At 42.0% G+C, this 25,107-nt stretch overlaps 3 protein-coding genes across 13 annotated transcripts in view; 2 read left to right on the top strand and 1 right to left on the bottom strand.

Moving 5' to 3' along the window:
- Positions 1-11,959, top strand: part of cacnb2a (calcium channel, voltage-dependent, beta 2a) — a gene marked incomplete at its 5' end in the record, with an annotated part of 52,687 nt that extends 40,728 nt beyond the window's left edge. For 5 of the 8 annotated variants that reach the window (XM_084033986.1, XM_084033988.1, XM_084033990.1 and 2 more), the window contains 9 exons: positions 22-98; positions 414-547; positions 2,644-2,724; positions 2,818-2,876; positions 4,184-4,293; positions 5,531-5,682; positions 7,136-7,231; positions 7,684-7,866; positions 8,572-11,959. In XM_084033986.1, the coding sequence (XP_083890112.1) occupies positions 22-98; positions 414-547; positions 2,644-2,724; positions 2,818-2,876; positions 4,184-4,293; positions 5,531-5,682; positions 7,136-7,231; positions 7,684-7,866; positions 8,572-9,327 (1,648 nt within the window). In that variant the 3' untranslated portion in view covers positions 9,328-11,959. Of the gene's footprint in view, positions 1-21; positions 99-413; positions 548-731; positions 752-2,643; positions 2,725-2,817; positions 2,877-4,183; positions 4,294-5,530; positions 5,683-7,135; positions 7,232-7,683; positions 7,867-8,571 lie in introns of all 8 variants that reach the window. The other 3 variants (XM_084033991.1, XM_084033993.1, XM_084033992.1) reach the window with 1 other exon arrangement.
- Positions 11,960-11,961: 2 nt separating this feature from the next.
- On the bottom strand, positions 11,962-17,304 carry nsun6 (NOP2/Sun RNA methyltransferase 6). 4 transcript variants are annotated; one of them, XM_084033998.1, is made up of 13 exons: positions 17,244-17,304; positions 16,654-16,700; positions 16,476-16,559; positions 15,820-15,975; positions 15,637-15,734; positions 15,236-15,342; positions 14,991-15,144; positions 14,836-14,917; positions 14,634-14,753; positions 13,539-13,683; positions 13,302-13,447; positions 12,443-12,568; positions 11,962-12,368 (listed from the first exon to the last, which is right to left on the bottom strand). In XM_084033998.1, the coding sequence occupies exons 3-13, from the start codon at positions 16,548-16,550 to the stop codon at positions 12,189-12,191; spliced, it is 1,389 nt and encodes a 462-aa protein (XP_083890124.1). In that variant the 5' UTR covers positions 16,551-16,559; positions 16,654-16,700; positions 17,244-17,304; the 3' UTR covers positions 11,962-12,188. The 4 variants fall into 4 exon arrangements, with proteins under 4 accessions (XP_083890124.1, XP_083890125.1, XP_083890122.1 ...); XM_084033999.1 differs by having other exon boundaries at positions 17,258-17,284; XM_084033996.1 differs by lacking the exon at positions 16,654-16,700 and having other exon boundaries at positions 17,258-17,286.
- Positions 17,305-17,723: 419 nt separating this feature from the next.
- arl8 (ADP-ribosylation factor-like 8) lies at positions 17,724-23,827 on the top strand. The gene is made up of 6 exons (XM_084033509.1): positions 17,724-18,070; positions 19,746-19,806; positions 19,892-20,039; positions 21,224-21,307; positions 21,495-21,646; positions 22,065-23,827. Exons 1-6 carry the CDS (start codon positions 18,025-18,027, stop codon positions 22,111-22,113), a joined length of 540 nt encoding a protein of 179 aa, XP_083889635.1. The 5' UTR covers positions 17,724-18,024; the 3' UTR covers positions 22,114-23,827.
- The last annotated feature ends 1,280 nt before the right edge of the window (positions 23,828-25,107 follow it).

The raw sequence follows: 25,107 nt of genomic DNA, 5'->3' as shown, positions 1-25,107 counted from the left end.
TTTTGACTTTTTCCTCTTCAGTAAATTGGGAGCAAACTCATCCTCTAGTTTGGGTGAAGTGGTTCCTAACTCGCGGAAATCTACTCCTCCTTCGTCTGGTGAGTAGCTTGACAGGCAACTTCAGAACTCCCAACTTTATACTTAAAAGTCTTTGATCTTTTAAAGCATATTTTAACCATTGAACTCAAGTCGACAGTAAGATGTGCTACTTAGATTTGTCAGATTTTGTATTTTTACCCGCAATAAAGTTGACGTTTTCCTGTCAGTTATGTTTTAATGGCCACAATTGTACGTTTACGTGTTTCATTTGCTGTCGACGTGTAGAAGCATACATTCTGTGCTAATGTTTCCGTGACCTGTGACCTCCTGTGTTCATGTGTGTGACGGTGGCCTTATCTTGTCTGTGTGCGTAGCCATTGACATAGACGCCACAGACTTAGACCTCGAGGACAATGAGCTTCCAGTCAACCTGCGCTCCCCTAAAGCCAGTCCAAACACTGTCATGTCACCTCTAGCAAAAGAGAAAAGAATGCCCTTCTTTAAGAAGGTAAACCCTGGACTACCCGACCCTCTCTTCTTCTTCTCTCCGTCCGCACGCCAAAATAAAAGCCTGCCTGGCCTCACTCAGCGCCCGTCCTGTTTGTCTACAACACCGTCCTCGTCCCACCCGTCTGTTAGCATGCGTGCCTGTTTCTTAACCTCTCTCTTTCTCCTCTTCCGTCTCACCACAGCTAAGCAGAAGCAGAAGTCGGTAAGTCGTGGCTTGCAGTGCACCAGCTCAGCAGGGTCTGGGGATGACCTCTGTGGTCTGAACTGTACAATCCCTCTTTAGAGACTCGGCTCTGTACTAACTTCTCACCCTACTGACTGCTCCTGCAATCCTCTGTGTTGTGTTGTGTTTGTGATTGTTTACGTGTTTGTGTTGTGAAGTTGTGATCCCGATCGAGTGAGAGCTCAATGTGAACCGCTTTTTAATAAGCTTGACAAGATCTGAGTTTTAAGGAATAGTTCACTATTTTGGGAAATTATGTTTATATGCTATTTGTTTTCTGTTTTTTTTTGCTAAAAGTCAGACAAATAGATTGAGAACACGCCCTTAAATAGGATGCTGGAAAGAGCAGAGGAGGTTAGCTTAGCATAAAGACTGGAAATGGGCTCTGTCTAAAGGTAACAGCATCTGCGTACCAGCACCACGAAAGCTCACCAGCAAACAGGTTATATATTGTTTGAAGAAATGTATTTCCCAAAATATGAATTATTCCTTTAGTCTTTGGTGGTGTCCTCATGAAATAGAGACAGATTCATCACCATTATTAGGTGTAACGTTTTACATTTCATATACTAAGTCCACAGAAAGAAAATCTTTTATAGATATTTGTTTCAGTGACGATAGCAATGAATGTTGTCTGCTATAGAAAACCAACTTCACAACATTCAATTGGATTTCCTGTTATCATAATGTATTTAAAATATGTTAAATGTATGTGAAATCAACAAAAAAAATCCCTCACACACCTAAAACAAATCCGTTTTCCATGACTACGCTGACGTTAACGGAGTAGTGCAGGTTTGAACATAGGCTGCCATAGGCTTGTCCATTAATATCCTCGTGTTAGTCAGCAGAAGTGTGCATCAGTTCCCACAACGTCCCATGGGAAACGCAATGACGACAGCACATTTTAGACGGACATGAAATCTCGTTATCTACTCATCATGAAGATAACACAGAGAGAACGGCTTGGACAATTAAGTGGAGAAAATGGGGAAAAAGAAAATACAGTTTAGTAGATATGACATGCCTGCTCTCCAACTGAGCTTCAGCTGAGATCATGCACTGGTATTACTTTTTAAAAGGGAAATAAATACATACTGAGTATTTATAGTGATCAGTCGCATATTTGATGAGTCCAAGTTGAAATATGTATGGATCTTTCTATATATTATAACATAAAATACATTAAATGCTTTGACTAATCATTTCTTTAATCATAATTTAAAATCTGTATACAACACACCAGAGCAGATAACAGAAACTGTGAATTTTGTGTTGACATTGGCCAAAAAAAACCACTACTAAATGTGTACCAGTCCCATCATACCGGCATACCGATCAGGCTAATCTGAACAGTTCATCCCTAATTCTGCCGATCGACTGACTGATCAATTAGCTAATTATTTCTTTCAAACATCTTGTCAAAATCAGTGAGCTCCCACTTTGTCCCAACAGCAGTGAGCTGAGTTTTCCTTCCTGTTTTTCTAATTTTTTTTCCATGTTTCTGACTAACCTGTCCTGTCACGTAGTGTTTCCTTTTCATTCAATGACATCAGAACCATGAAATGAGAGGATGTATCTAAAGATTTGTAATCCATCATCAAATATTGTCATTTACTGTAAGCTGCTTTGAAAGTAACGTGATGACGCTAAAATTTGTGAAGTAAACTGCCAAATCTATTATATAAATCAAAGCTTGTGTTTTGCCGGGCCAGCTGGGACGTCCCATGTCATGGTTCACAATGTTCCAGTGCTTTTAAATCTAGTCTAGGTCATTGTTGCTCCAAATCCCTCAAGTGATTTGTGATGGTGAGTGTTTACTTTGTCTCCATAAATGTGTGCGACTGTTTTTCTTCTTGTGCTCTCTTAAGGCGGAACACATTCCTCCGTACGACGTTGTGCCTTCTATGCGGCCCGTGGTTCTGGTTGGACCATCACTGAAGGGCTACGAGGTGCGTCAAAACTATTGGCATTTCCAAAATCGGCAAAATGTGTGTCCCTTTAACGGCCTTCCCTAAATGTCTCCCTTAATATCCGATCCACAGGTGACAGACATGATGCAAAAAGCACTGTTCGACTTCTTGAAACACAGATTCGAGGGAAGGTAAGGTTCACTGTGACCTTTTTGAAAATATAAGCTCTCGTCCCGCTTCCTTCCTCATTCCACCTCTCTCTCCGACTCTATAGGCTGGTATTTATCTGTCCCCTGAGGTTAGCCGAGGGAGTGTGTAACAAGTTTGTTTGGCCTGGAGATGTGTGCTGCTGCTTTAAATAGGCCCTCTCCATGTCCTTAATAGGCCATAGTGGCCCTAGAGCTGAGCAGAATTCTCCTTACTCAATGTTGAGTCCATCCACCCATCCAAGGCACAGAGGCTGTGAAGTTACACAACACTAAGATCCTCTCAGACCACCAGCAGCTGCAGCGAATGCAGTTAATTCCCCTTTTTGAGTCTTCAGGTTTTCTTAAGCCTGGGCCCTTTTTTTTCCCCCTCTGTTTCTGTTTCTGTGTCCAAGTGACTAATGGGGACAACGTTTTTAAAATTGGTCCAGTATTGAGGAAGCACGTTGCAGACGGCAGCTGCTAAACGGGCTGTTTTGGACTCGCTCGGGACAGTTCCCTACTGTCTTGTACCTCCACTAAAAGTGCTCAGATTGTTATTTGTGGCCGACAACATTAGGGAAAGGAAATGTAATGTATTTGTATGTTTTTTCTTTTGCTTCACCAGCCTGTTTGAAGGCTTCCTTCTGCAGCATATTCCCTCAATACTGGACACATTTCAGAAATTGTTGACCCCATAGGATAACCTGAAACATAGGATAACCTGAAACATAGGATAACCTGAAATGTGTTAGAATTGTTCTCTTCCTGTTCTCCATGATAGAGAATTCCTGCTAGACGCAATATCTTCCCTTACAATCATCTTGCATAAAGTACATTAGATTCACTGTATGTATGGGAAATTGTGTTCAAGTGACAAGTCTTGTTCATAAAGATAAATGCCATGTTGTTTAATTCCATTGGTCTTAATAGCCTATATGTTCTCGTTCGAAAGCATCAGTATATCAGACCTCTGGCAAAAAAGAGTTACATTTCTACTTTTTTGCAGGTTAGGTGTGACTTGTTGCTCTGATTGTTTGTAAATCACCTATAAACAACTATAAAATCCAGTTCAAATCATCAACACTGAAATAAAACTCAGTTATCCATATTCACAGAACAGGGATCCCTTTTTTTCTCCCCTATATCATTTTTGTTGTAACTAATTTGTCTTATACTGTCTGACCTTTTACAGATGTTTGCTTCTCCCATATTTTTGGTCTCAATACACATCGTGTTTGCCTTCCTGTCTCATGACAAATAAAGTCCATAATGTCTGGTTAACCAAGTATTTTTCTTCTGCCTTGTTTCAGAATATCAATCACTCGCGTCACGGCGGACATCTCTCTGGCCAAACGCTCGGTCCTCAACAATCCCAGCAAGCACGCCATCATCGAGCGCTCCAACACACGATCCAACTTGGGTACGTTTGTGCTCGAAATCACTGGGAACATCTGGTGTTTTGATTCATAATGTTTTCAAGGAGACCGGCGTATGTGGAAAAGGGAAGGAAACGATTAAAGGAACTCTTGACAATGGTAATGATAACTCCCGACAGCCCGGAAAGGCCTTGGCCACTTTTCTTTTGTTTGGAATGAAAGATAGACCATAAATGCAAGATAACGAGTTCAAGAGCTGCTCTGATTTGACCGAGGTTGATGTGGGTTCAGATGTGATTAGAATGAAACACATTCCTGAGTCAAGCTGTGGGGACAATCTTTGCCATGTATCAACATGAGCATCAGTTAGCGGCGGTGGCAGGGTAAGAGATCCCAGGAAAAGTGTATTTTGTGTTTACACTGGCTCAACGTACTACAACTTTATGATATGACCTTTTTCAGTAGTTTTAATGAGCAGATGGACATTAAGAGCAAAAACGTTCTCTACATATTTCCCCCAAAGCTTTCACATTCAAGCAATTGCCACTTAATGTGTATTTAGTCAGTTATGTTAATCTTTAAAAAAATATCAAGCGATTTTGTTTTCTATAGAGCCCGAAAAATTTAATTTCCCCCCAAATAAATCTGCTAAACGAGCAAGATTTATACGTTTACGTTTCCGTGAAATCAAAAGTGACATTTACTCGATGCAAGTGGAGCTTTCTTTGTTTCAGGAAAATTCTGCTTTTGGAACCAAGTGAAATGATCTCACTCCTCCTGGCATATCTTCGCAGAAATATTTAATTTGTGACTCATTCTTCGTCAGAATGAGCTGTTAGCTCGAAATGTTTTCATGTTATCAGTTTGCTTGAGACGTCGTCGTGACTGGGAGTCACGAAGCTTGGCCGTGATTCTCCTCAGTTTGGGAATTGTGCCCCGCTGCGATATTTGTGGGATGGTTTTTGCAGTCGCGTCGTCATCTGTTGGGAGTAGAGGCTGTGTGATGTAACAGTCGGCATTTATTCGAACACGGCTCACTGTTTCTCTCAGAGCTATTAGTCTCTATATCTGGTCTCTGATGGCTTTTTGAATGTTTCTACGAAACCGAAAGAAAAGACCCGACCATAAAAGTCAAGTTATTCAAAACACATTTAGTGAGTAAGATTTATTGATATAATACTTCTCACAAAAAATATCAAACAGGCAGATAAGCTGCGCTTATGAAGAAATAAATAAAGGTGGAACCTTTGCATTGACTCCCTCTCTCTCGTTCTTCTTCAGCTGAAGTCCAGAGTGAGATTGAGCGGATCTTCGAGCTGGCCCGGACGTTACAGCTGGTAGTTCTGGACGCCGACACCATCAACCACCCGTCACAGCTGGGGAAGACGTCCCTCGCCCCCATCATCGTCTACGTCAAGATCACCTCCCCTAAGGTAAGCAAATTAACATGTTGATCATATGATTGATTCAGCAGTCAGGCAGTGTGAGTTCAGAGGGAAACTAGCTGATTTTAAATATAGCATGTATGGAATGATTCATAATGTTGACCTTTAGCATGAATACAAAAGGGCTTGTGAGTAAGTGATCAATAAAAAAAAACACAGGCTTTGGGCAACAGAAAAAAGAAAAGGCATAGCTAAAGAGCGATGATGCACAATTTAGATGCAAGCGTGAGTCACTCGCAGTGGGATAAAATAAATGACTAACTTTTAATTATAACCTTCTGCTATGTCAAGTGTTTTTTTGCAAATTATTATATAACTGTATAAACAGGGGTGTAAAATTACTAGTACTAATAAAACAATATAAAAAATACTCCATGGATGAGAATGATGAACTTTAAAGGAGGGCAGTGGCAAATTAGTAGCTACTTTTAGTACAAATGCATGAGCAGCATTTCAGTGTTGGAGCTGGTTTCACTACTGGAGGTATTTTAGTCGGGAAGTTCCCGCCCTGGGGGTCGTGTGCCTTCCAAAGGGTCACAAGATAAATCTTGTGAGGTTGTGAGATGATAAATAGGATTGCAAAGAGGGAATCTGTTTTTTTCTTTTCTGTATATTTTTACCTTTTTGTGAATTGTTGAATAATTAAGTGAAATCATTTGAGAAATTCATTTTTGGTGGAACTACGAACAATTCATACATTTTAAGTTCATATTCATATGTTTCCTTTTGTTGTTGTCATACTAAATAATAATATACCTCAAAAAGATTTTAACTAACTTAATCAGACACTTATTATATTGTAATTCATTGCCATGCTGTCAGGGATCACAGCTAAACAGCTAATGTTAACAGAGGTTATATTGAGTTACATTATTATTCGTTTAAGCTCTATTCAGTGAAGGTTATTATTGGTCGAATGTAAATTATAATACTATCATGATGTGTTCAATTTAATCTTGTAAAGTTAATGCAGTTTTTGGTTTAACTTTCTCACACAAAAAAAGAAAACCTTTAGAAATTCAAACGCTGACTTTGGTTTGGTTGAAATTGTTTTTTGGCACGGTGGTGAAAAAAGTTATTCTGGAGTCTTGTTGTCAAATATAGTTCTTGGAAAGAAATCAGAATCGTCCGGTCAGACTAATGCGATCTGTTCCTCTGGTTGTTGTAATGGTTTATAGTTTCTGTTTGCTGGTTTTCTCCTCTCGTTCTTTCCACTGGAACTGAGCTGCCGTGCAAAACAATTACCACCAACTCTGTTGCGTGATAATAAATTATCTTTTAGATCTGAAATGTGACATCGGCCCCTGCTTTAGTACTATACTTCGTAACTTTAACAAAAGAAGCCGTCTTCTTTCATAGACTTGAATTCTGCCCACATGAGGCCTAAATTCAGTGTTTTCAAATAAAACCACCATGACCTTGTTGCCTTATTTGCCCTCAGGTGCTGCAGAGGCTCATCAAGTCCAGAGGCAAGTCTCAGGCCAAACACCTCAATGTCCAGATGGTGGCTGCTGACAAGCTGGCTCAGTGCCCTCCTGTAAGTCTCTATAGTGGACCCAAATGACCCGAGCGATCACAGTTTTCCTCCCTTTTAGAGGCGGTTTTGGCTCTAGGTTTTAGTTTTGTGCATATCTGAAATCAGATTTCTCTTTGAAGGCTCTATAATTCGTGCCAGTTCTATTTCTGCTCCTCTGTAATCTGCTCAGTTATTATTTTAGAAGATGAAGCATGCACCCCAGGCTTGTGAAAGTGCAGGCTTAATTTAATTCGAATAGCAGTCCATATCTTGAGGGAATCCCTGATTTTCTCAGAATGAATGCCTAATGCTATTTAGTGTTTAATTCGATGGGGGTTCATTCGAACAAAGCTCTGACATTTTGTATATAAAAAAGATCTTTTGAAATCCCATTAGAGCACCCTCTTGTTTTGTTTTTTTTACCTCCTTTCCATTTTCTTTAACCCTGTCTGAACCCTCCTCGCCTTCCTCAGGAGATGTTTGACATCATCCTGGATGAGAACCAGCTGGAGGATGCATGTGAGCACATGGCAGATTACCTGGAGGCCTACTGGAAAAGCACTCACCCCGCCAGCTGCAACTCCCCCAACCCGATGTTGACGAAGCTACCCACAGCCACGCTGCCCTCCAGCCCAGCCCCGGTCTCCGGCGTACAGGTACACGAGCTGAGGCCACAGAGGGGGCGGGGTTACCTGTAGCAAAGCTGTGCAGGTGAACAGGAAAGGACAGGAAGTGACAGAAAGGGAGAAAACCTGCAGAAACTTAGGTTTAGGGTCTGTTTTAAGTCAATTACCTTAAGTCAATTAGTCAAATGCAATAAATGTATTTCTTACTAGTAAGAAATGTAGTTTTTAAAGCGTGTTAAGCAGGATCGATTGCCATTTTCATGGTATTATTATATATGTGAGTGTGTAAATGCTGTGTAATCCCTTAACCTCTACCGCTCTCTCCATCCACTGCCATCACAAATGGGAAATGTAAGACTGAAAATGGGGAAATTCCTGACATTGATGAGGAGCAGGAGTGAGGTTGACATGTGGTTGCTAGTGTGGTGAGTGTGGAGAGGCCCTCAGACAAAAGAAATCCATAAGGAGTCCATCATCGTGGTCCTGAAAATACAAAACGCCTTCAAGTTTTGTTTTAAATTGTTCTCCTCCAGGATTCATTGACCTTCAATGGATGGTTGATGAATATTCCAGCAGTTTGTGCGTGTTCAAGCATGAATGCGTTTATATACGATATGCACCAGGCATAGCGAGGGTGAAGTGAATATTAATCTGCATGCGTTGCGTTTGTGTGCGTTTGCGGTGCATTTCCTTGCTTTCTGTCACCCACTGACTGACGTTTGTTACTGACCTCAGGGTGGCAGTGCCGAGCAGAAAGGAGATAGAGCGTTAGTGGAGAGAAAGGGCTCCAAAGAGGATCACCAGCAGCACCATCATCACCATCACCACCACCACCACCAGAGCCAGGACCAGGCCGACGCCGACGCAGAGGCCGAAGGGGACGGCGACGAGGAAGAGAGACCTCTGAGGACAGAGGCCTCCAGGAGGGCCCAGCACATCCACCACCGATCGTCTTCCACCAGGACTGAGCAACACAACCACCATCACCACCACCACCACAACAGTCGAGGCCGGGGCCTCTCCCGGCAGGAGACTTTGGACTCGGAGACCCCCGAGAGCAGAGAGAGCAGAGAGAGCAAGGACTCTGCTTATAACGAGACGCGCACTCAGCTCCTCCACCAGGAAGAGGAGGAGGAGGAGGAGGAAGAGGAGGAGGAGGAGGACGAGGAGGAACTAGGGGAGGGGCACCCCCAGCAGCAACAGCGTTACGAGCCACTGCCCCACCGGGACCACAACCACCATCACCACCACCACCATCACCGCGGTGGGGCGGAGGAGGCCGGCCACAGCACGGGACACCACCGCTCAAAGGAGCGCGAGCAGGACCATAACGAACGGAACAAGCAGCGCTCGCACCACCACCGGCCGGCACGCGACCACCACCACCACTACTATGACCGGGACAGAGACAGGGACCGGGAGGGGGAGGTGGCTCCCAAAAAGAGGGGTGAAGCCGGGGAATGGGCCAGAGACTCCTACATCCACCAGTGACAGACCAAATCCCCTCCCCGACCCTCATTCGGACTCTTAACCTTTCTGTTCTCCCATCGTGCTGCTATACCCTGAAACCACAGCATCCTATTTATGTACACTTCCTTTGTAAATGCCGTTGCATCTTTTTGCAACGGCAGGATTTTGATTACATAGATACAAATATAAATATATAAATATATGTATGTGTGTATCTATGCATAGACGTTGTTTATGTGTGGATATGCATGGATATTTCTCAAATATGCATATTTTAAACCTGTGTTTGATAAAGCATGACACAAAGCAGAATTTTTTTTTCTGTACTGAGCTGTGCTTTCTGTGATTAGCATTTCTATTTTTTAATGTTTTTATTGATTTGTTTTTTGCTTGCTACCACTTGAATAATTTGTTCCTTCAGACTACTGCTAGGGTTGACTGCAACGGTTGCCCAACCAAGTGAGTTTGATGCTGTATTTGCAGCCGTCGTGTTCAAAAGAACAGTTTGTCAATTTGGGAAATGTGCTTATTCGCCGTCTTGCTGAGAGCCGTTTATGAGAGAGCAGTTAAAAGCAGCCTAACACAACAGTCCTGCAGTAGACACTCCCGTCGTGGCTGTAATGTTCAGTTTTTGATGATTGTTTTATGCGTTGTTTAACTTGCAGGTGTTTCTATTATTCTGTCCACCCCATTTATATCAGTGAGGGTAGCTTCAATAACAGGAACTGGACTGTTGTGTTAGACTTCATTAGCTTTAGCTACCTAATTAACTGCCAGCTGAATCTAGATGATCAATAACACAGTGTGAAGCTACAGCTAGCAGCCGGATAGCGTAACAAATTGTAGTTTTAGGGCGGGGCTTCATTTTAGCTTACTAAGCTATCCGGCTGCTAACGCTAGCTGCAATCTTCTCATCTAACTCTCGGCCAGAAAGCAAATAAGCGTAATCCCCAGTGTCGGACTACTTCCTTAATTTTATGTTCATCATTTATTGCTTAGTTGCTTTTTTTTTAATTCTGCGTCCCATGATTTTAGACGTTTGTTTTGAACATATTTAAGCCTCCCTCGAGGTGCACCTTAGTCTTGCCTTCCAAGACAAACGAGTTCTACGATAACTTCCTCTCTTACATGCAGTACTGTTCTCTTTGTATGGGTCCACAGACATTTTATAACATTGATACACCCTTTATTCTGCACTTTTACTGATTCACGTTAGTTTGAAGTGAAATTTGATATGACAACTTTACCGTTGGCCTACTTCCAAACCGCCATCAAGGTTCATCTTTTATCAAGCCTGACCTCCTTTTTTTTTTCTTTTTTTTTTAATTAATGTTGTTACATTCCCACTTTTAGATCCAGAGTATAAAGTTTAGGATATCTTCTTCCTCACTTAAAAAAAAAATGTAAAGATGCAACTCAAAGAACTCAAAAATGTTTACCAGACAACGATAGTTTTGTCTTTTACCACTGGTTCACTCCCCCCGACTAACACAATCTATTTTAAGAGAAACCGACGTTGGATCAGCTTTTAAACTTTTCACGTATTAATTCATGATACTGAAAACCTGAATCAAGCTGACCCAATGCCCCCTTGTTTACAACCCACCCTGTCCCTTCACTTCCGTTGGTTTTGCCTGACAATTGTAATTATAAAAAAAAACAAGACTGCATTTCTATGCTACATTGGTAGCACTACAGATTTTCTAACGGTGTACATGTGTATGTACATAATGCATAAATATAAAGAATAAAGTTGGCAACAAAGGACTGATGAGAGGAGAGAAAAATCTGATGTGTGCTTTTGTCAGAAGACCCAGACGGGGAAGGAGAGCGGCGTCTATAAATAGTCATCTGAAACTCTGCTGAAAAAAATTGAGGTAGACTCATCGGGCCTTCCTCCCGGGTTGTCATGACAACATCGACATGAATGACAATACTGAGGTGATGCGTCTAAAATAGCTTCTCAAACGGAGGCCCTCCAAAATAGACAAACCAGTGTGCACAGAGATGCAGCCAATTTTGAATTTTGATGTTTGCCTTTGGTGCAGCAGGGAAAAAAGAGGCCATTTTAATCAGCAGTGTATTTACAGTTGGCAGATGTGTGTGTGAACAGACTCATTTTATTCCCAGGAATGTTTTTTTTATACTGAGGGTCATTGTGAAGGTCCTCAAAATGCTGCATGGTGGGAGAATGGGCCAGATGGTTGTGCGCTGTCGGCACAAATCTATAAATGATGTGCAGATTCACTGGACGCCCATAATTCAACTCGAGGAGAGGAGCATTTTTTTTATTATTCAAACCAGCGTTTCATGACTGTAATCAGATGATGTGCAGCTAAATGTATCACGAAACAGGAACTTTTTATGATGGAAAAACAAATCATTCCCTCCTGTTGAACGACAGGCAGCATCATTTCTCTTAGAAGCGGATGAAGTCTTAATTGGAGGTCCCGGTTGTCTCCACCGCTGCTAAAAGACACTAAATTGTTAATTCCTCCCGTGACCTCTTTCTGCACACAACTTCCTGATCTCCGACATCCAGCGAATCCACTGTCACCATGGCAGCTGTGTCGTCATTGTTGTTATGGCGATGCAAGCGCTGCTGCATTTGCCAATACTCGTTCAGCCTCCATCCCCACGTGCCCCCCCCCGCCCGCCCCTCCCCGCCTCCCGCCCTTGGTGTTTATAAAGCTTATCCCTATATGGCCCGCAGTTTCAGAGAGCAGCTGTTAAGAGGCAGATGCTGTAAACAGCACAGCGAGCGTCTTTGTCAACACTGTCCCGTCAAAGCCCACACAGTGTCGGAATATAAACATTATTGTCCCCATCTGCAGTCTTGTGCAGAGCCGATGGTGCTGGAAGAGGAAAATGTGCCCCTCCGCTCAGTCCTTTAGGAACTTGGCAATAAAAAAGCCGATGGTGTCCCCGTCGGCTCTGCAGGGGAGGGGGGCCGCCGTTCCCGTCTGGTCCCAGCTCAGCTCGGGACTGAACCTCTGGAGGAGGCGCAGCTGCTCAGGTGACAGGCCGGCTCCCAGCATGCCCTCGGCGCCGATGTGAGGCTCCTAGAAAACGAGATTTGGTGAGGTTTTTCCAACACGTTTGTGTGAGTCTGTCCACGAGGGTGACGTGTTTCTACCTGAGGCTGGAGCGTGAGGCCGGGGAAGGTGTCGAGGGCCCAGGCGATCTGCTCCTCGTTCTCTGCTAGAGTCACTGTGCAGGTGCTGTAGACAAGAACCCCGCCTTTCTTCAACAGCCGCACGGCCTGCAATACAAAATCCCTTTTAATAAACGTGAAACTACGAGAGTTGTATTATGAGTTTCAGCTTGTTGTTTTGGTTTTCCAGTTCACAATTTGGTGTTTTTAGTTCACTCTTCACAACTAATGGCATCGTTGGTGGTCAAACTTTAACTTAGCTATGAAAACTTGCTTAAAACGGTCATTGTTTTGTTCCTGCTGCCCCCTAGTGGTCAAACATCAGTTATTGGAGGTTTAACTAAACCAGCATTGACACAAAAATGAGTCTCTTCCTTCTAGATGCTGAATAAATTTGAGGAAATGCGTGTGAACACTGATGGAGGACTCTATGTCACTGGGATGAATTATGTCCTTTGGGTTAGACTCTAATCTCCTTCTATTGATCCGTCTGTCAACTTAAAGCAGCAACAAAAAAATCCACTCTACAACAGATTTCCCATTTGCTTTCACCTACATGTATGTACATTTGTATAAATAAATTAAGGGAAATTTGTGTGTAAAGTAAAAAAAAACCTTCTGGAGCGGCTTTTCTGACTCCTAAAAATATAAATATCAACAGTCAAAATGCAGATTTCTTTCCCCTCCAGAGCTGAAAATATCTATAACATTGACTCCAAACCAAGTTTAAATGATAATAAAAACATTGGTATATCATATATGCCCGATGCTGCCATCTGCTGGTCAAATTGAGTTACTAACAAATGTGAACAAACGTTTCCCTTGTGTGGTAAAAACCTACAGCGTGGAATAACTTGCGCTGCAGCGGCTGGTAGGATCGGATCTCCTTGAGGCTCCAGGTACAGGACATGTTGGGTCTCTGACCGAGTCCGCTACAGGGGGCGTCCAGGAGGACCCGGTCAAAACTTTCAGGAGGGAAGGGAGGTCCTGGAATACGTTCAGAAACAGACGTGCTTTATATACAGTATATGTATATTATATATATATACATATTTATACATCTGTGGTGGCGCTGTACCTTCATCTTTCTGTGCCGGGTCGCTGCTCACAGCCTGAGTGCTGTTAAAGCAATAAACTTTGACTGAACTTAGATGCAACATTTTGGCGTTTTCACGAATTCGATCGATCTTATTTCGGATCCTGTCCAAGGCCACGACCTCGCCCTGCACGAGACGGAAAGAGAGCATTCATAAAAAAAATAGACTTAATTACAAGTAAATGTACGGTATCAGCTTAATGTACTTGAAGTAACAAAAGTACTCATTCAAAGTGCCCCATTTAAATGATTATGAACACTGATGCACTCTTGTATCTGGTCTTGTAATTAAGCTGATTTTAAGTGCTTTCTTATTTTATATCTAATCTTCAAAAAAAAAAACCTAATGGTTTTTAAAGTACTAAAAGCCTCATTTTGCAGTGCAGTGAGAATATTTCCAGCCATTTATCATTTAAATTAACTTGAAGAAATATTTTAGAAATGAGGCATGTTGAAGCACTAAAATGATTTATTTTGTTTGATTATAGAAAATGCTTTACACATGTACTGACTCCAGGGTTATCGTGTTTTAGAAGCCGATCAAGCGGTTAAACTAATGTGCTGAATATGCAAAGCAATAGGTGAGTATAGCAGGCAGATAAATGCAGTGGAGAAAAAGTATTAAGGCGTCACGGAGGACACAGAAACAAAGTCCACTCAGGAGTGCTAGCATGAATAAAGCTTTCTATTCTTAAGAACAATCATTTTCTAGATCAGTAGCTCCCAACCGTTTTGGCTTGTGTCCACAGAAATGCAGACGTATGACCTTTCAGCTCTAGTTTGATCAGACTGAGCAGTTCAACATTCCTTAAATAGTTTCATTTGAATAACTTTTAGAAGCCTCGAAGGGTCAGACTTTCCATTAATTAATTATCCGAGAAAAGTCGGGAGGAAAGTGTAGAAGAAATATGTTTTGGATTCTCTAGAAATCCCATTTATCTTCTCATTATGCAAGAGATTTACCTTGTGACCCTCAAGCTGTGTATTTAATAGATTGGATTCTCAAGACTGAACCCCTGAAAGTTAACTCTGACCCCCGGAGCAGCTACTATCCACAGCTGCCTGTCCGACTTGTACCTGATCCTTCATGAGTGCGGCGATGTGGCAGGTCTTCCCTCCGGGCGCAGCACACATGTCCAGGATCCGTTCTCCGGGACGAGGCCCGAGAACGTGACCCACTACTACGGAGGGAAGGTTCTTTGCAAAACAGGAAGAAAAAATAACACGTGAGAGGAACCGTTACATATTACTGTATCATACATTCTAATAGTTTAAATACCTGAAGGAACGCCAGGCTGGGTAGAACGCCGTCGAAGGAAGGACTCTGGTAAAGGGGCTCTACCATCCGAACACCTATCCCTCTAAAATAACAGACGACAATGACTGACGCTGCTAACTTTGATGAAGGCTTCTTTCAGATGAAGTAAAACTCACTTGGCAGGTTCATCGCTGCAGAAGATGCTGGAGCGGTCCATCTCAGCGACTCCGTTTCCCACAAACACTCTCTTCCCCTGGAAGCTCGTGGCTCCTCGGGTGCAGCGACCCTCCAAGTCAGAGAGGACGGACACCAGCTCCCCTGCCTTCATGTCTGAGAGGAAACAAACGGGTAGATTGTGTTTCTGCCTGGAGTATAACTAAATATTGATTCTGCTTCAGCAGCATCTGTGTTGGAGTCTCACACTTGGGGCTGGAGATGATCCCCGGGACGAAGACGTGAGCCCCTCTCAGCACGGCGCTGCCACACTGAGCGCCGACCACCACCTCGGAGCTGAGCTGCTTCACAGGTCTGGGGGGGCATACATATATGCAGAAGTACCACAAGATCATTATTGTGCTGTTAGTGTTTTTTATTTGTGTCTCTTTGGATCAAAATTCACTCAGAGGCATAAAAATTGTGCACAACTGGAACTGGAACTGTGTTGTTTCCGTTGTCATTCCATGACATTCCATGTGGGTTTGGACTCAGGAAGCACTCGCCCCGCGGTCGGACTGATGCTGCATTTAAAGGCTTAGTGTGTACTAAGTGTGTTCTCCACAGAGCAGATTCATGTTTGACGTCGCTCTGGCATTCCTCACATACCTCGGTCCGACAACGGGAAGGAGCAGCACATCTGGAATTCGCGGGTGAGGAAAAATCTGCACGGAGACTTCCTCTGCCGATGAGCCGCACATCTGCTGCTACAACGACAAAGACACACTGAATGATTAGGACTCGACTGACCACCACTGTGGATACTTTCCCTGCTCCCTCTTTCATTCTCACCTTCTGAAGCTCTTCTCCTAGCTGGTGTCTGATCTCCTCCAGCGGAGCGAGATGAGTGCTGGCCCGAACGCAAGTGTACGAAGGAGGGTGGGACAGGCAAGCGAGCAGCTTCTGGAAGCGGCGATCTGCCTCCTGATGGCCGACGGCAGCCAACGCCTGAACACAAACGAGATGACGTTAACATCACGACACTGAACGATTAGAAAACTGTCAGGAACTTGATTGATTTCAAATGTCAGCCTTTCAAAATAAGACCTAAACCCGTCATCTTACACTGTATTGATGTTAAAGCTGAAAAAACATAATTCAGGTGACCAGATTAAACGGAATTAATACATAATTCATACCACAACTACCATGGAGGACATGTATGTGCTTTACTTTCTGCAATTACACAGAAACGTCCTAAGAATAGCATTTAGACATTTGTGTGGGGAGATAAATAGCAGAAAAATCTGATTCTGATCTGAACATTTTGGTGGAAAGCCAAATGGTTTTACTGGAGGAATGTGTACCCCTGACACCATTTTATCTCAAATCTAAGCCTTCCCGCAACCCCCTCCCCCTCCGTGTTGTCATTTCCACTGAAACTCTTTTTTTTTTATGAGACGTATTTATGATTCTCCAGAAGAGAGGAGTCACATCCAAGTTCCTACCTCCTTGTTTAAGAAGACACTTCGGAGATAATCAGTGACTTCGGGCTTCAGAGAAATCCTTGGGAAAATAGACATCTCTTCAGCCTGCACAAAGAAACGCATCAGATCAATATCAGGACAGCAAATAAATCACGATTGATGAATCTGGAAGTGGGAGAGAGTAGAAAGATGGTGTTACACTCTGGAAGCCTCTGATGTTGAGTGGATGAGGCTGCTGCTTACAGTCTGGTGGGAAATCAAAGGAGAAAGTAATAATAATAATAATAATAATTTACCCACAGAACTGGATCATAACGGATCACAGCTGGGATCACTTAAAACTCAAGTGAAAACAGATCTGTTTGGGGTTTTTAATGATTGATCTGGTGAGTTTCATGGTAATTGTCTTGTATTATTGTTTGCAAAGTGTTGGTTTTCTGCATATAGTTTATGTTTTGTACTGTTTTGTAAGTATTTTGAGAGATTTTCATTAAAATAAAGGGCTAATTTAGCGCGTCTTTTATTGCTAAGATCTGAATGAAATGTAACACGTGAAATATGACAACAGATTATTATAACGGAATCAAATGTGTGGTTAAAAACATGAGGGGATTCCTGCCAACATTAAATGACAACGGTATCCTGTAACAGACCTACTTTACGTCCGACACACGATTCACCAAGTCAATCTTATTCAACACATCCGCATTCATTCATAATTAATGAGTGTTCCGTTAAATTAATAGTCTGGTAGAAGTGAAATAGCGATTTAAAGGCTCTTTTAATCACCTATAGGTACTCACGTCCTGTGGAGGCATGGACCGTTGGTGTTTTGGCCACTACTTCCGCATACGTCACTATCGTGGTCACATGACAGCAGTTGAATCGACAAATCCAAGTAATGCCGCCTGTTGATCGCCATCACCTGTGTGATATGTATGTATTTGACACTGTAGTGAGATTGTAAACAGATATATGGACGTATTTATGTGTAATGCTTATATAGAGGAGCTTAAAATACAGTGTTTATCCATTCACACAACCTCTAAAATACAATAAATATATATATATATATATATATATGTGGTATTTAGTTGTATATTTACGTCTCCCTTTTTAAAAGCCTTGTATCACTCTTTTAAAGTGTTGTTTTTGAAAGCCGATCTCAAAAAAACAAAAGCGTAAAATGCCTTGACGTCATCACGCAATCGCTCGAGAGCTGCATAGCTAGGGGTTTGCTTTTTTTTTTTCAGCGAACCACTACCAGCAGCCAACGGGCAGCAGAAGACGTGCGGGCAGACTCAACACGGCGCCGCACACACATCGCCCTGCGTTTCGTACGATTTTTGCGGAGCCCTTAACGTTCAATAAGACGTCACGTCTCTGTCGCCATACACCATTTTTTATGCCCGCGTCAGCTACGTTTTAGTCCCAAACCGGGGCGCATGGAGTCCGCGTTCAAACGGTCGCCGAGGTGTTTTGCCGACGAGAGATCGTCCAGCTAATGTTAGCTAGCCGCGGATTGCACGGTGTGGTCCACTCTTCTGACGGACGGACGTTAACCTGAACAATGGGCCTCATATTCGCCAAACTGTGGAGCTTCTTCTGTAACCAAGGTGAGTGTCGGCACCATTGTTACGGCTCACTAACCTCCCCGCTAGCCGCGTAACCGAGGTCCGTTAGCCCGTTAGCATGAAGTGAGCAGCAAAGACCCACAATAACAGATTTCGGGGGGGGTGAATTATCTCGCCACATCTCACTTTGACTACAGGGCTCCTCCGCGAGTGAGCTGTCTTTGTTTAACTCGTCGAAACAGCGATTTAAGCTACGGTTACACATCTTGCCACTCTTAATAGTTAATCTGTTGATCGGTTTGTCAACTAACGTGATTAGCGTAAAGCCTGCGTGAGCGTATTCATCCAGTTGTCAGTCAGCTTTAGCTCAACTTTCACGTTGCACAACTTTCTAGAAAACTGTTAAATATAACACATTAATTTTCCTTTAAGCTTCCATTACAAACGACAATGGTTCAGTCTAACAATTATTGCTACTCGGTCAGAAAGTGGGAAGACAAAGGGGCAGCAATCATTCCGACTGTAAGGAAAAATACACCCTTTTCGTCTTTAATTCATGCATATGTTTGTATCTATATGTGTGATATTGTGAGACAACGCTGGGAAATGTCTCAATTTAAGCCGAAAGGTACACAGGGAGTGTTTTTGTTTGTTTTAAATACTTTTGAAACTTGTATCTGGTGTAAGGAAGGTTAATTTTTTCCAATATATGAGTATTATTTTTGCTGTAATGAGGGGGAAAGTCACGTTTCTGAGTTGAGCTGAAGTAACAAAGGATCTTGGTCTCTTGTAGCTTCAGGGCTGAGCATTCTCATACACCCTTTGATGGCAAAATAGTGTGAATCTCGCTTGTCAGCGTTATTACAGCGTCCCCAGTGTCGAGTTACATTCACTATTAAGACATCAGTGAGGACGGAGAAGGTGGGAGCTGATTTTTGCTAAATCACCTGAAAAGTAGCCAATTGGGCCAAAAGTGCTGGTGCTGACAAATGTGTGATTTCACATTAAACGTGTATTGATGTAATTTTTATCACTTTATTCTGCCCTGAAATATTTTGGCAGCAGTGTGTGCTACAGAAAATACTTTTAAACTTCTTTAAATGTTATGGTAGAAGAGAAGTTCATGTCCTAAGGAGACCTTTTGGAAGTTTGGACTTTGAAGATGATAATGGCGTCACTTCTGCAGTCAGGATCGTCGTGGGTTATCTCCTCATTAAGGAAGCAAAAGACATGCAACATCCTCCGACACCCAATGCGATGCACGGACACTCAGAACTGCGAGCCCTCCGGCCAGACTTCCTTCCCTCTCGGATGCCAGAAGCCTCAAAAGGGCGGAAAAGTCAAAACACTAAAGTGGGATATTTTGGCACGTCTGTGTCGTCTCCGATTCTGCATTTAGTCCGTTTATGTTTTTCTGCCTCGCGGCCGTCAAAGCCTTCACTGTTGCAAAATGTGCTCGCTGGTGCTTATGAATGGAAAGAAGTTCATGTAGTTTCAGCGACTCTGAGAGAGAGAAAAGAGGTCAGGGAGTTTTGAAATAAGCCTGTATGGTTTTTGAATGTGCAGCACGAATGCATTGCTTACACCAGATATACTTTGCCGTACTCATTCACACTTGTTTTTACAGGGACTGGCGTTGAAGAAAATGTATTTACATGGGTGTTTTCTTGAAGACAATGTCCTCTTAAAGTTAAGCTATGCTGTATTTGTTTTGCAGAGCACAAGGTGATAATCGTCGGACTGGATAATGCAGGGAAAACCACCATCCTCTACCAATTGTAAGCAGTTTGTCACATTTACAGTGGGATCCTACTTTGTCATCCTTTCTCCAGTTAACTCACTTTATGATTGTGTTTTATCAAGTTTGATGAATGAGGTCGTCCACACGTCACCTACCATCGGAAGCAATGTGGAAGAAATAGTGGTGAAGAACACCCACTTTCTGATGTGGGATATAGGGGGGCAGGAGTCCCTCAGGTCCTCCTGGAACACCTACTACTCCAACACAGAGGTGAGGAATACAAGCAGCACTTTTGGCACATGGTTCTCTTGCTTTCCAGCAGAAGCAGCTGAGGTATTGTCCAGCAGCGTGTTTTCTTCCTGAGCGCGGCAGCTGGCGTGTTTGTTCAGACCACAGACGGCAGCAGGGGCCGCCCCGAGTCAAAGGTCACCCGCTCACAAAGGGGCCCGTCTGAAAAGCGTAGCGAGGGTCAGCCTCCGTAGTGTTTGGGAGAAAAGGAGAACAGCGGAGTCGTGGCTGAGGCAGATGTGTCTTCTTAAGGAGAGCTTTTCACGTTCCTGACGTAACATCTGCCGTGGGACGGGATGCCAGTGTGCCTTTGAGCATTCATACCACACTACAGGTCACAAGTAAATACAAGTCTACAGCCATCCAAGCATGACCTGACTCCTCTCACACACTCCGCTAAAGAGCTGAAACGATTAGGCAACGGACTGAATATTATTCAACAAATACTTTTCATAAGTGATCTGCCGTTTTTATTATTTTTTTAGGTCTTCTCCGTTGCGATTTCCTCCAAAATGATTAACGTTGTCTTGTTTCAGCTTCTCTGATGTGACAGTTTGCTTTTTCTTTGTCACATATTACAGTAAATTGAATACCTTTGGGCAAAACAAGCATAATAAATAGATCATAGTGGGCCTCTAGACATTGTAAATGTTTATTTTCACTATTTAAGTAAAGTTATATAGAGTAAATTATTCATTTAGAAAATGATAGTGATATACTCGACCTGTGTGTGCAGTTAAGCTTAGATTTATGGCAGAGAAGCTCTCTGTTACCCAGCAGTTACTATAGGAACCATATATTGTATTAACCCCACAGTTACCATGGTAACGTTACTCTTTCGTTCCACCGTGTCAGCCTCATGCAGAGGCCCTGGCTGTGATTTGGGTCACGGTCGCGTTGGATAACGCGTGCTGTTGAAACTTTGTCCCGAGTCGTTTGGTGTAAATGGCGTCTCTCACATTCGCCAACATTAACGTGCCTTTGGTCTTTTGTCATACAGGGTCACTCGCTCTCATTCAGAAAGGGGGGTTATTAGCATAGCAGTCGCCAGTGCCCATTGTGAAGCCACTGGCCCGGAAATGCTCACCCGCTGTGTTGCATTTCATTGCTGTAAATGTCTTTTTGAAAGGAGGTCAATGTGATTTTTTTGACCTCCCACTCTGCAGTTCATCATCCTGGTGGTGGACAGCACAGACCGAGAGAGGCTGGCCATCTCTAAAGAGGAGCTCTACAGGATGTTGGCTCATGAGGTAAAACTACCGCCTTAAACGCATCTCTTTGTGTGGCCGTGAGGAAGCAGACTACACAGACTCGTTGTATAGGCTGTGATTGCTCCACCGTGGAAACCTTTTCCAAACCCCTTTACATTGTTTAGAGCTTCAAAAGCTGGCAGAGAGCGTGGTTATGGTTTCATTGTTCTCTGTGCTCTCCCCTTAGGACCTGCGGAAAGCAGCTGTGTTGATATTTGCCAATAAGCAGGATATGAAGGACTGTATGTCTGCAGCGGAGATCTCCAAATACCTCACCCTTAGCTCCATCAAAGACCACCCCTGGCACATACAGTCCTGCTGTGCACTTACAGGAGAGGGGTGAGTGATATACGTCCATGTGTGTTTGTACAGAGTGTTATGCTTGGCGGGGTTTATTACTTCAGTGATTAGACATTCCTGAAATTCCATCGAGAATCCAACAATGCGAATAAGAAGAAAACCAATGTATTGATTATAACGATGTGTTTTGTCACAGTATAGTGTGAAGGCGGGTTAGCGAGATAATCTCTTTCGTCCAAGCTTGAATTTGTTTTAAGTTTATTGCAGCAAACGCTCAACTATGCTGTTTGTGTATATAAGAAGGAAGCACAGACAGGAAGAAAGTCCTTGAGCTTATCTCCCAGCCAGCCAGGAAAAGAGACTGCCACGTATTAAGTCCATTTAAACAAATATACTTTTCCTTTTTACATAATACAATTCTTGATCCTCTGACGCGTGTTCATTGTTTTTTTTTCAGTTTATGCCAAGGCCTTGAGTGGATGACATCGAGGGCTGGACTCAGATAGCCCCTCCCCCCAGCCGTCGACGGCCTGACTACCTGCACCACCCGCATGGTGGCAACGACAGCTTGACCTTACTGGCTAATTGTTACTTTTAATTCTTTTTTTTTAAATGATAAACTTTGACCTCTGGAGACAGCACAAGACAGAGGCGCGTTGACACCCTCCACAGCTTAACTGTTACAGTGGAGCTGGTGTTTCTCCCATCGGCTGGAAACGTGAGCAGAACTTATGAACTGACCTGGTTAGATGGAGCGAGAAGTCACTTTTACAGTGAAGGTGGAGAAGGAAAGCTAAGAGTGTGTCCAAGTGCAAAGCAAAGCTGCACCGGACACGATTTACACTACAAGCATATCATCTTATGTCACACTATATCATATCAAGAGAATGCCATAAACCACACGTTGGTGCAGCTCTATTATTGTTGTCTTTTTCTTTTTTTTGCCTCCTATACAAGTTTGCTCATGTTCAGGTAAAAACTGACGGGACAAACAAAGGCATTACAAGCAGTATTTTGAGACTAGTTTAGATGGGAGTGGTGGCACTCGGGAGTTTTTCAGTATAACGGTCTTTTCATTTTTTCCCCCGGTTCTTATTTTTAGCACAAACACTAATTTCTGTTACACAGGATTTCAGTTTCATAAGCTACGTTTTTTGGTGGTTATTCTCAAACTAGAACTTATTAATGCCAAGTGTGGTCGAACATGAATCTCCATTCTTTATTAACTTTGAGTCTGAGCTTGTATGATATTGAGTCAAATGGTGTGGAGTGTTGGCATGCAGCCTTTTTCTTAGAACTGACCTTTATTTTAGCCATTTATTCAAAAACCACTAAATGGTTGAACACTCCGTTTTAATAACAGTATTTTAAATTCAAACGCAATGTTTTTGTCAATCATGCATTTGATTTTATTTTTTTTATCATTTTACGTTTCGCTTATTTAATTTTTGCAACTACACATCTAGACCTGTTTTGTATTAACATAAGATCATTGGTGCTCTGCAGGTGTGTATGAATGATCCACTGCATCCTTATATAAACATTTCAGGAATTTTCTGCAGCCATTTTTATCCATATTCCTTTTTTTTTTACTTTTTAAACAAAGGGATCAGAATAAGCCACCACCAACATGTGTATGTGGAATTTGTTACTCATCAGCCAACCTGGACTTGAAGGTTTAGTAGCATTACAATGATCTAAATATTTTTGCCATCATATTGTTGAAGTACTTGATCCACAGCCTTAACCATTGTGAGTGTCTGAAAGACAGTATGTGTATGACTCTGACAGTCTGCCCATGACTTTTGACCCTTTTTTCCTTCTTTGACCTGGTTTAAAAATTCCTTGAACATGGTAACGGATCTATGCACGTGTCACTTTGAGACCATGTCTACCTTTTTAAGCAAGTTCCACAGTGGCCAAACAGGACGTGGTGCATGAGTTTCATTGAGTCTGAATCAAAACGACGACGAAGAGCTGGTGTTCATCTTGGTCAGGGAGTGCCTCTGGGTCTCTATACTTTTGTGGGACATGGTATTTTTACTCGAAGAGGAAAAAAGGTGAACTGTGCAGCCCCAAGACTCTTTGCTGCATTGAGGTTTACAGCTGATCTCACAAAGCAAGAGCACTGATCTCATACGGTCAGTGTGGTGGTGTTCAGTCTGGGTCATGTACTGTATTTCAGTTTTGTTTCCAATAAAAGTTTCTTTTGAACTTTAAGCCTGAATAGAATTTTTCTGTTTTTCTTTTTCAGCATAATTGAAATAGATTTCTATATCTGAGAAGGAATACAAACGAGTCAAAATGGTATCTTCCTGCCATTGCCATTTTCAAATAGAAGAACCAAGCTAAGTGAGATTCAAACACCAGTTGCACCAGTGCAATATGTCGGCCAATCAAATGAAGGGCATGAAAAGTGGACTCGTAACTGCTTGTAAAGAATGTGGAAAAAGTATCTTAATTTTGTGTTAGTATAGTCATAGATGAGCATGTCTGAAAAAGTGACAGTCCAGTATGTTGAAAAAAGTAATCGTATAGTATGTCAAGTCATGAAAAAAAGTCATCATATAGTATGTAAAAAAAGTCATAGTATGTTAAAAAAACATCATAGTATGTAAAAAAAAAAAAAAGTCATAGTATGTTAAAAAAAAAAAAAAGTCATCATATAGTATGTAAAAAAAAAAATAAAAAAGTCATAGTATATGTAAAAAAAGTCATGAAAAAAGTCATCATATAGTATGTAAAAAGTCATGAAATAAAGTCATCGTATACTATGTAAAAAAAGTAATGAAAAAAAAGTCATCATATAGTATGTAAAAAAAAGTCATAGTATGTAAAAAAAAAAAAAAAGTAATGAAAAAAAAGTCATCATATAGTATGTAAAAAAAAAAGTAATGAAAAAAGTCATCATATAGTATGTAAAAAAAAAAGTTTTGAAAAAAAGTCATATAGTATGTAAAAAAAAAGTAATGAAAAAAAGTCATCGTATGTAAAAAAAAAAAAAAAGTAATGAAAAAAAGTCATATAGTATGTAAAAAAAAGTAATGAAAAAAAGTCATCATATAGTATGTAAATAAAAGTCATAGTATGTAAAAAAAAAAAAAGTAATGAAAAAAAGTCATATAGTAATTAAAAAAAAGTAATGAAAAAAAGTCATCGTATAGTATGTAAAAAAAGAAATTTAAAAAAGTCATCATATAGTATGTAAAAAAAAGTCATAGTATGTCGAAAAAGTATTGGAAAAAAAAGTCATTGTATAGTATGTAAAAAAGTCATGGAAACAAGTCATATAGTATGCAGTGGCGGCGCGCGATCGTCCTCTCAAATGCCAGCCGGAATCCAGTGCGTACTGGATTCCGGCTGGCAGCGCCACTGGGTGTTGTTATATATTCACATTGAAATTCTGACATTGATTTGAGCCCCACCGTCGTATGAGTTAGCCCCACCGTAGTTGAACCAGAAAAAATACTCTGGCGCCGCCACTGCCTTTGATACATGTC

This window comes from Eutrigla gurnardus (genome assembly GCF_963514095.1).
Source record: "Eutrigla gurnardus genome assembly, chromosome: 18".
NCBI lineage: Eukaryota > Metazoa > Chordata > Actinopteri > Perciformes > Triglidae > Eutrigla > Eutrigla gurnardus.
This window is presented reverse-complemented; position numbering and strand designations above follow the sequence as displayed.

Coding starts and splice junctions, on each gene's coding strand:
- nsun6 (XM_084033996.1), bottom strand. Junction 15,735..15,819: donor TAGGAGAAGAGCTTCAGAAG/GTGAGAATGAAA, acceptor TTGTCGTTGTAG/CAGCAGATGTGCGGCTCATC. Junction 14,754..14,835: donor CCAGCCTGGCGTTCCTTCAG/GTATTTAAACTA, acceptor TGTTTTGCAAAG/AACCTTCCCTCCGTAGTAGT.
- arl8 (XM_084033509.1), top strand. CDS start 18,025: ATGGGCCTCATATTCGCCAAACTGTGGAGCTTCTTCTGTAACCAAG. Junction 18,071..19,745: donor GAGCTTCTTCTGTAACCAAG/GTGAGTGTCGGC, acceptor TTTGTTTTGCAG/AGCACAAGGTGATAATCGTC. Junction 19,807..19,891: donor ACCACCATCCTCTACCAATT/GTAAGCAGTTTG, acceptor TGTTTTATCAAG/TTTGATGAATGAGGTCGTCC.